Source organism: Cyprinodon variegatus, unplaced genomic scaffold (assembly GCF_000732505.1).
Source record: "Cyprinodon variegatus isolate N-32 unplaced genomic scaffold, C_variegatus-1.0 Scaffold442, whole genome shotgun sequence".
NCBI classification, from domain to species: Eukaryota; Metazoa; Chordata; class Actinopteri; order Cyprinodontiformes; family Cyprinodontidae; genus Cyprinodon; species Cyprinodon variegatus.
The window spans coordinates 85,425-96,029 of NW_015150895.1; the positions used below are offsets into that span (position 1 = coordinate 85,425).

General features: G+C 40.5%; 1 protein-coding gene across 1 annotated transcript in view; it reads left to right on the plus strand.

Moving 5' to 3' along the window:
• has3 (hyaluronan synthase 3) overlaps window positions 1–8,886 on the plus strand; it is a 20,653-nt gene extending 11,767 nt beyond the window's left edge. Inside the window, exons 2-5 of the mRNA XM_015388907.1 lie at window positions 1,266–1,359; window positions 1,432–1,982; window positions 4,709–4,810; window positions 7,003–8,886. Coding sequence (XP_015244393.1) covers window positions 1,266–1,359; window positions 1,432–1,982; window positions 4,709–4,810; window positions 7,003–7,932 — 1,677 coding nt within the window. The 3' untranslated portion in view covers window positions 7,933–8,886. The remainder of the gene's footprint in view (window positions 1–1,265; window positions 1,360–1,431; window positions 1,983–4,708; window positions 4,811–7,002) is intronic.
• Window positions 8,887–10,605: the final 1,719 nt, after the last annotated feature.

A 10,605-nucleotide genomic window follows, 5' to 3' on the forward strand; every position in this document is an offset into this window, starting at 1 on the left:
TGGCAGATTAACACTAAATGACAATTAATGGTGGATTAACAGTAAATTAATGGTGGATTAACTGTAGATGAAAGGTAATTTAATTGTAGATTTACAGCAGAATAATGGTAAATTGGTGGTGGATTAACGGAAATGTAATCATAGATAAATGTCAGATAATGGTAATTTATTGGCGGATTAATGGCAGCTAGCTGTAATTTAACAGTAGTTTCACAGCAGATTATTGGTAAAGTAACACTAAACTAATAGTGGATTAAAAGTTATTTAATGGCGGATTAACTAAAGATTAATGGTAATTTGTTGCAGATTAACAGTAATGTAATGTTAATGGTTAATTAATGTCAGGTTAACAGTTAATTAATGGTAAATGAACTGCAGCTTAACTGTAAATAAATAGTGGATTAATGGAAATTTAATGGTGGACTAAATTCACATTAACAGCTAATTAATGTTGGATAATTGCAGATTTAAGGTAATTTAATGGTAGTTTAACGTCAGATTAACTGTTACTTAATGGTGGATTAATGGCAGGTTAACGATAGGTTAAGGCTGGATTAACTGCAGATTAATGATAATTCAATGGCAGATTAATATCAAAAATAAAATGAATGTTGGATTAATGGTAAATAATGGCAGGTTAAAAGTAAATAAATGGAGATTAATGGCAGATTAACTGTAAATTAATGGTGAATTAACAGCAAGTTAATGGTAGATTACTGGCAGGTTAATGATAAATTAATGGTACATTAATAGCAGGTTAACGGTAATTAATGATAGATTAAGTGCAGATTAAGGGTTATTTAATGGTAGATTTTCAGCCGATCAACGGTTGTGTTTAATGTTTTCCTTCCGATCATCTTTGATTCTGGAGGAATTTCAGATTTTCTCAGACTGACTGATAAGAGCTGGCAGCTGGCAGCTGCTGATATCTTTCCGTCTTGGCGTGGCGCTGTGTTACACCACAGCTTTGGGGTAGCAAATACCAAGATTCCTGCTGTGATGGAGGCCTTCAAACAGAATCAGTGCTCTGATCAGCAGAAACAAGCTGAAGCTAAAGGTTTGGAGTTGGTGGCCATATTTGAGCAGAGATGGGTTCCTTTTTGGTCAAAGCCTTTGTGAAAAAAAATGTGTAAACCAGTCTAGTTTGTGTTTTCAAACCTTTGCACTGAATAAAGAAACTGAACATGCTTTTCCACTTGTTTCTCCCACGGTTCGTGATTTGCTGTGACTCCTGTTCGGGCTCCATCCACCTTGGACCTCACCAGATGCCCTCTCGCTGCAGAAATGCGCTGAACATTGTGGTCACCACCCTGTTTGCTGCGGTGGTCCTTTTCACCATCCTACTGGCCTACATCACAGGTTGTCCTCTCTCACTCACTGCAATGCAATGAGAAGAACATGTGATGCTCATGTTTGGTTTCTGCTGTGAAGGTTACCAGTTCATCCACACCGAGCAGCACCACCTCTCCTTTGGCCTCTACGGTGCCTTCCTCTCCCTCCACCTCTTACTCCAGAGCCTATTTGCCTTCCTGGAGCATCGGCGAATGAGGACCCCGGCCCGGCCTCAGCACCTCCGTCGCTCCGTGGCCCTCTGCATTGCAGCGTATCAGGAAGACCCGGACTACCTGAGGAAATGTCTGCGCAGTGTCAGGCGGATCTCTTTCCCAGGCCTGAAGGTGGTGCTTGTGGTGGACGGGAACCGACCCGAGGACCGCTACATGATGGACATTTTCCAGGAGGTGATGGGTGGGGCTGACCAGGCTGGCAGCATGGTGTGGAAAGGGAACTTTCACAGCGATGGTGTAAAAGCAGGAGGAGTGGGGGGCGGGAGGAGGAGTGTGGTGCACATGGAAGAGGCGGCCCAGGTTTCTCGGCTGGTCAGGGGGCGCCGCTACTCCTGCGTCATGCAGAAGTGGGGAGGGAAAAGAGAGGTGATGTACACGGCCTTCAAAGCTCTGGGGGACAGTGTGGACTATGTTCAGGTAAGAGTCGCTCCTTATTTTATTTGTGCACATTAATTATATTTTTGATAAAACTCCATTGCTAAAAGGCCATCAGAGCACTTTTAATATTTTGCCCAGGGCCCCAAATTTCCTAAATCCGCCCCTGAGTTGCTTCCATTTCTTCATGTTCTGTTTGTAATCCATGTGCTTTTTGAAATTAATTTCAAAATGTCTGCTTAAGTGAAACTTCCGGCCATTTTTATCTGTTTTACAAACTCTGTCTAAATAACCGGTCAGGAATACTGCCAGCCTCCTGTATCTGCTACCTGCTCTTCCTCAGACATGCCCATCAGAAGTCTTTAGAGTGTGATTTTCTATTTTCTGGATAAGAAATCTCTGCTTAACCTGCAGCTATACTCACAGAAGTAATAAACTGTTGGGCCTAAAGGGCCAAAACATGCAAATCTAGGAACCTCAAGGTTCATAGTCAGGTTTTATGTTTGCACTAAACAGACCAAAAACACCTGATCCTGGTAAAAAAAAAAAATATAAAGTTATATACGACAAACACCCTACCTGATAATGTTTAAATGGTCCTTTATAAATACAGAATATTCCAGCTCTGGGTGCAATGAGCTGACATACACAGATATGGCGCCATCTGCTGGCAGTGCCAAGGAACAATCAGAAAGCTGATGGAGACACCAGAGCTTCTGACCAGAGCTGATCATCCTGCAGTGGCTGGCGTTAAAATACCTGCTTGCCTGGTTGAAGATAAACTGATACTAATTAAATGAACTGATCTACAGCAATTCTAGGTTTCTGGCCAATCCTCCATTGAACCTCCGGTCAGAACATTGCCATTCCTATCAAAGGCAAACAGGGACAGAGCATCAAGACTTTAATGATTTTAATGAAACAAATAAAAACTGTCTGAGGGGGAAACCTTTTCACTGGAATGAGCCCAGATTAAACTCCTTATTATGACTTTTTCCCTGCAAGTGGATTCTAGATGAACCCAAAATTGAATCTGATCTTAAGCACTCATATTTTGGCAGCTGTAAGAGGAAACCATGAGAGCAGGACATTTACCATCTGAAAGCTTCATCCCTTCTTCAACGATCAGATTGAAAGTTTTCAATCTGATCCCTCAAGGAAGTAAAGATCCTTAATATTTGTTCTTAATTTTTTCCACACTTTGTAGGGAGCTGCTAAGTGGCTTAGCCCATTGCTTTCTACCTTACCTCCCTAGCCCATTACTCAGCCTCAGCAGATGGCCGCTCACACTGAGTCTGGTTCTGCTGGAGGTTTCTTTCTGTTAAAAGGGAGTCTTTCCTCTCCACTGTCGCTACAAGCATGCTTAGTGTGAGGGAATGCATTCGAGTCAATGAGTCGATGTAATCAACTGGTTTTCCTTAGATAGAAAACTTTTAATCAATTTGACTGTATGATCTGGTGAACTGTAAAGTGCCTTGAGATAACATGTGTTATGAATTGGCGCCTTAGAAATAAACTGAATTGAACTTCCCGCACATGCTCAGTATCTCTGCAGATATTGTAAATAAACACGAAAGGTTTTATTTACGAACAAACTGAGCAAATACAAAGAATAAAACACAAAAATATAAATAATACTACAGCTCCACAGTTTCAGAAAAAGCTTTTATGCAACCAGAGTGAGGCGTCTGGGGTATAAATGTAAAAAAAAAACATCAGATAACAATACTGTGACTCTTTAAAGTGCAGGAAAAACATGGACGTTATTAGCACCACCCGCTCCCAGAGAAAGCATCCTCTCACCCTTGACTTGTCAAAAAAATGTAAATTCACAATTACTGTTCAGAATAATGTTTAAAGGACGATATCTTTGGTCAAAAGCTAGAAAACATGCTATTCAAAAAGTATTTCATGATGTTCAAACTGATGATAGATTCATATAAAACAAAAGAAGCTGTGAAACAAAAAACTTCTGGTTGCTATGGAGATTCCCAACTTTAAAACACCCTTCATCAGACAGAAATACAAACTAGAATATAAACAAAATGTCACTATATTAAAACTATAATCTTTTTCTGTCATATTTGTTATTCTGGTCAAGAGAAGATATGTAGGTGAAAAGGAGAGTCGACCATCTGGAGAACGGAGATTTTAAAATGACTTTACGATGAATAAACTGCATATATGGAGACATCTCCAATAGCTCCAATAGCAGATTGAAGTCCAAAAGATTCAGATTATTTTAATCTACTTTGAGAAAACAAGGTATTTAAATCTAAAATGCAATGATGTTAAATCAGTGATTGGTTGAGTTTCCTTCTTTAAAGTGATTGATGTGTCTGATGGAGATTATGGCTGAGCTATAGAGCTGCAGACATCCTGAGTTTTGTTTCCCAAATCTCCGCTCTAACCTATGACCTTTTTTTTCTTTTTTATTAGGTCATAAACCTAATAATGAAATAGTCACATCAGACTGTAAAACATTCCTTTGTCATGGCAGTTCAAATATATACAGACAATAATATGAACATTTCTATAATTCATTGACTTCAGTGAAAAGAAACAATCTGATTTCAGTTGGGCCAACCAGCTGCTGCACTCTGCTTCAGGTCAGAGCTTCTCTCCACATCAATGATCCGATCAAGTTGCCTGTCAGCAGTTCCTCATTTTTCTGCAGATTATTAAGCATAATCAACACGCCCCCTCCTGCAGCAGCTGCAGCCTGAATTTAACCCTCTGATTTCTCAACCCTGTGTCTTTCGTTACAGGTGTGTGACTCTGACACTGTCCTGGACCCAGCGTGCACTATTGAAATGCTCAAGGTCCTTGAGGAGGATCCAACAGTGGGAGGAGTCGGGGGGGACGTACAGGTAGGGTGCTGCTGTGGGAGCTGTATGGGACTGTTTTACTGTGTTTATGTTTCCTGCAGCAGCCAGAGGTCATAGTCCTCTCAATGTAGAGGAAAACCATCTAGCAAACCTTCAAACATCAGGTCCCTGTTGTCCAAAAGTCAAGTATATAATAAATAACAACAGAGTTGCTTGAATCCATATTTAAAATGGTTTAGGGATCCATATCAACGCATTTCCTATTTAAAGACAGCCGACCGAGGGGCCTGTTCCAGCAGTTGGTGAAGATAAAAGGTGGTCAGTCTATGTTCCAATCTTCATCTATGACTGTTAGATTTAAATTTAACTGAGAGGATGAGATCCTGGATCCATTTGGCTAAAAGGAGCTTCCTCTTCAGAGCCCGGATCAGATGAAGGGCACCCTTGACTCAGCTAAGATATATCAGCCATTTGGGCTGGAGAAGGTCATCCAGGAGAAGACTTTGGTATCTCAGACTCAGACTCAGACATACTTTAATAATCCCAGAGGGAAATTACTTTTGTTACACGCTCCCGATGTACAAACATCTCTCTCTCTCTATATATATATATATATATGTATATATATGCATATGTATGACTATAGATCCAAATAAAGTAATAGTGACGTTGTGCAAAAACAGTGCATATATATATATATATATATGTATATATATGCATATGTATGACTATAGATCCAAATAAAGTAATAGTGACGTTGTGCAAAAACAGTGCAAAGAATGAATAAATGTCAATTACAGAGGGAGGAAGGCGTTGTAGAGATTGATGAACACAGGCAGGAATGAATCCTGTGGCGCTCTGTGGTGCATCTGGGTAAGTCTTCTGCTGAAGGAGCTCATCTGCTGAACCAGTAGAGGATGTGAGACATTGTCTAAGACGGACTGAAGCCTGGACAGCAACAATTCAGAAATTGTTGGAGGTATTCTAGAATACTATTCTAGATTTCTTGCTTAACGCAGTGGAGTTTTAGTTGAAGATGCCATCACACACCTGCTTCAACAAACCCACTGTCAGTTAGACAAGGCAGACAGCATTTGAGGATCATGTTCTTTGATTTCTTCAGAACATTTCACACAATTCAGCCAGGCCGACTTTGAGAGAATGATCAGAAGACTCAGGTGGAGGAATTAACAATCACTTGGATCAAAGACTCCCTGACAAACAGACCCAAGTTAGTTAGACTGAAGGGTCAGCCGCCCAATCAAGTAGAAGGGAGATCTTCTATCAGTCTGCTGGGGACGGTGTGATCTCTTCCTGCATCCTCTTCTGGGGTAACATCATCAGAGCAAATGACTGAAAGAAGTTCAACCAGCTGACAAAGAAGGATAAAGAGTTCTAAGAACTTCTCTAGAACCTCTGGAGATGATTTCACAGAGGAGAAATCTTCAGAAAGTGAATAAGAGGATGGATAACATTGAGCATCCTCTTCATCAGACTGTTAAACATCAAGAGAGCGTCTTCAGTCAGAGGCTTCTCCATGGTAGACAGATCTCTACAGGAGATCCTTCCTTCCTACAGCATCAACATCTACAGTAGCAGCCATTCAAAATGGCCCTTCTCAGTCAAGCGCCAGCTGAATGGCAGCCTACTTCCAGCAAAATCCCCTCCAACTTCTAGCCACTGACGTGCATTCTTTCACTGAATTCTAGATCTGACCAGATGAAGCTTCTCTCTAGATCTTAATGTCCACAAATCATGAAAGAAATAATATTTTAGTACAAAGATTGATGTTTAAAAAGGATTTGTAGGGGACCAGCCAAGGGTCCATCAAGGAAAGTGGGGAAATTTTGAATGACTACTGCTGTATAACAACACAATCAAAAACTGCTCATGAATTCCTGCAACATTAAATTTCCTTTTAGGATTGATTACATATTTTTGAATGAAAAAACAAGGTTTGCATATCAATTACCTTCCAGGTATTTATAGATTAACAATGGATGTACTGCGAACAACGTATTTAAGAAATATTGAAGCATCTTTGATAGTAAGATCCTATAAAGCTGAAGCAAAAATGCATTTTAAGCAAAATCAGTTTCTAGAGTTTGGGCAAGTCTTGAATGAAAACAACCCAAGTCCTGGAAATCTGGTTCAATTAAGGTGAAAATGAATCATTGTTGTCCCACTAACATTTAAATCTCCAACATCTTTCTCACCCTCATGTTGTTCTTCAGATCCTCAACAAGTACGACTCGTGGATCTCGTTCCTGAGCAGCGTGCGCTACTGGATGGCCTTCAACATCGAGCGAGCCTGTCAGTCCTACTTCGGCTGTGTCCAGTGCATTAGTGGCCCTTTGGGGATGTACAGGAACTCCTTGCTGCAACGCTTCCTGGAACCTTGGTACCATCAAACCTTCTTGGGCTCCAAGTGCAGCTTTGGTGACGACCGCCACCTGACAAACCGGGTGCTCAGCTTTGGCTACAAGACAAAATTTACAGCACGGTCGCAGTGTCAGACGGAGACACCCACACAATATCTGCGCTGGCTCAACCAGCAGACCCGCTGGAGCAAGTCTTACTTTCGTGAGTGGCTCTACAACGCCCTCTGGTTCCATAAGCACAGTCTGTGGATGACCTACGAGTCTGTGGTCACCGGATTCTTCCCCTTCTTTCTGGTTGCAACAGTCATCCACCTGTTTTACCGCGGTCGCCTCTGGAACATTCTGCTCTTCTTACTGACGGTGCAGCTGGTTGGGATGGTGAAGGCCACCTATGCCTGCTTTCTCCGTGGAAGTCTCGTCATGATCTTCATGTCTCTCTACTCTCTGCTTTATATGTCCAGCCTGCTCCCTGCCAAAATATTTGCTCTGCTAACCATCAACAAGGCTGGATGGGGAACTTCTGGACGCAGAAAGATCGTGGTCAACCTCATTGGTGCTGTGCCGGTCACAGTTTGGGCTCTGGTGCTGCTCGGGGGGGTGGCATATACCGTCTACTGTGAAACCCAGGAACCATTCAGCGAAACAGAGAAGGCTTTGTTGATAGCAGGGACAGTACTGTATGCCTGCTACTGGCTCATTCTGCTGGTCCTCTATTTGGCCATTGTGGCTAAACGATGCAACAAGAGAGAGGAGCAGTATCACTTGCCGTATGCAGAGTCTTGAACAACAGCGATGACATAGACATCCGTCCCCAGATACATAAAGGTCTGACTCTGGTAAGGTAGAGCAAAGAGCTCGGATCTTCATCACTGGTGCTACAAAGACGTCAATCTTAATTACAAGAGACGGTGCTTTCCCCTAATTTTATTCAGGTCAGAGAGCATTCAGATGGATATTTATGTAGGCTTTCAGGGACGGTTAGTGACAGACATTTAATCTGAAATGAGAAAACTGAGTTAAGATTAGTCAGCTGTTTTAGATTAGAGGAGGATGCCTCAAAGAACCAGAAAGAAGAAATCTACTAAGCTGCTCTGATCTCAGGGTTCTGCAAGTCTGATTTAAGAAAGAATGAAGAAGACAAAATAAAAATATTAGAGAGAAGGGAGAAATAAAGAAAACAGCCTTATGATTCACTTTCTGAGCAGCTTGATGCAGGAACAAAAGCTTTGGGTGAGACGCTGGTAGTTTATCTCAGCACCACATAGTGGTCATGAGTTGCTGTATTCCTTCCTCCATCACTTTCTACTTGTTCCTTTTGACAGAACTACCCAGAACCAAGATGGAAAAACAAGAATCTTAGAATATAGGTGCTTAGATTTCCAGAATCCACCACCAAACTTCTGGAAACACAAACGATCTGAAGGAGACTACTATGGAACCAAGCACTCACATAGGTATTGAGAGTGCAGAACCAGAATATCTAGATGAAATAGAACATTTGCACTCAGGGGAAGGTTTTAAAATCTGTAAAAGGGGGGTGGGGGGTGTTGAAGAAGAGCAAAAAGATACCTGAACACAAATTCAAGGAAATCCAGATCATCCCAAGTTTATTTAAAAACTGACACAAGAGGTTCATTTTGTAAGTGGTCTTGATCAATACTACTCTAATATTTAGGGACGTCTTTCTCCGATTTAACTCCCGTTGGTTCAGTCCTTGTATCTGAAAAGTCTGTTTGTTTATAGTCCCTGAAAGCTGACATTTAAATAACTCAGGTATAAAAACATTTCTGTTTGCATCAATTGATAAACCAGAGTTGAGTCAGAACATAACTTGACCTTGCGTTACATTGGCTCTCAAGATTACCAGCACATTTTGCTTTCATCTCTTTTGCAGAAGTAAAAAACAAACGCCTAAAATATCACAATTTCAGAGAATGTAAAAAAAAATCGATAAGAAATTAATAAGACTTTGACATGACATTGATAAAACATCATTAAGACCTTGATAAGACGTCAATACAATCTTGATATAACAATAAGACCTTTATAAGAAACCAATAGGACACTGATAAGACATTGAACACTGATGTCAATTGTTGTCATAAATCTAGTCAAACATATAAATCAACCCTTCGTCTCTGTAATGGTTTTAATGATGTCATTTTGCCCTGTCTTCAACATCAATCGTCTTTAAAATTGCGCTCAAGTAATTTTATTGTTGTCATTTTGACATTATGTTTATGTCAAACTTTTGCAAGTGAAAACAATAATTTTCAAAGATTATTTTTAGGTCCTAGTGGCCTTTATTTTTGTCATGTAGCTGGGCAGGAACTAGGATTAGAAAACAGGGGAGACATGCAGCAGAGGTCACCAGGCCAGGGCAAGAACCTGCGACTGCTGTGTCAGCTGAAAAATATCCTGATTATGATCATAACCAGCATGTTTTTTTTACTTGAATGTTTGATATTTGAGAGAGAATGCCATGAGGGAATTATTGAAGCAAATATAGCAAATACAGAACACGACAACTTAGTGTGGATGATGCCAAACAGATTGCTAATACAATACACTTTATAGAATAGCTATTAACGGTTGTGTGAATGAAACACTTAAGAAAAGCAAAGATTTCAAACCCTGTAGTGCTGTATTTCAAACAGAATTGGCTTCATTTAGGGTTATTTCCATCTCGCAGTGCCATCAGTTTTTAGTCCTAATAAAGACGGCTTTGGTCCTGATGCATCAGTCGCAGTTTATAGTCCTAGCCTGATAACCTCTGCTACATGTGTGCCTTCTTAAAAAAGTAAAGGCCACTAGTTATGGTGGACCCAGTGAGTCACTGAAAAGAAAAGCAGCCAATTCAAGTCTAATATTTTATTCATGCAATTTGAAAACCATTTTCTAAACGCACATTTTGAATGGAATGAATAAAGAGGAATTGTTAATTATATTTATGAATCCATTATCTAATACAGGACTTTTAAAATGAATTTTCACATCCTATTTCTAAACTCAGATTTTAAAAGCAAAATCCATAAATCTGATTATGAATACCTATTCTACTCACACATTTAAAAAGGTTATTCTTCATTCTATTTTTCATTTTCTATTTCAACCTGCATTTTCAAATACTTTTTTAATTAGCTTTTTCTTTGCTTTAGGCGCTCCATTTGACCTTTTCTGTGACCTTTCTGGTTCATTGGACATTCAAACAGTTGAACTCACTCATTGGTTGGACTGGTACACTTGGTTAAAATATGACAATAAGGGAGCTGGTTACATCTGAGGAGAAGCTGTGATTGGTTAAACTGGTTTCCATTGTTCTATGGGACCCGAATGAGGCTGCTGTTACTAAGGTGTGAACACTAAGGACAGGCTTGGACAAACAGGCTGTGCCAAACTGACGAAGTACACTTCGCTGCTGCAAACAGAAAGGGGCGGGGACGGACCACTGTCAGT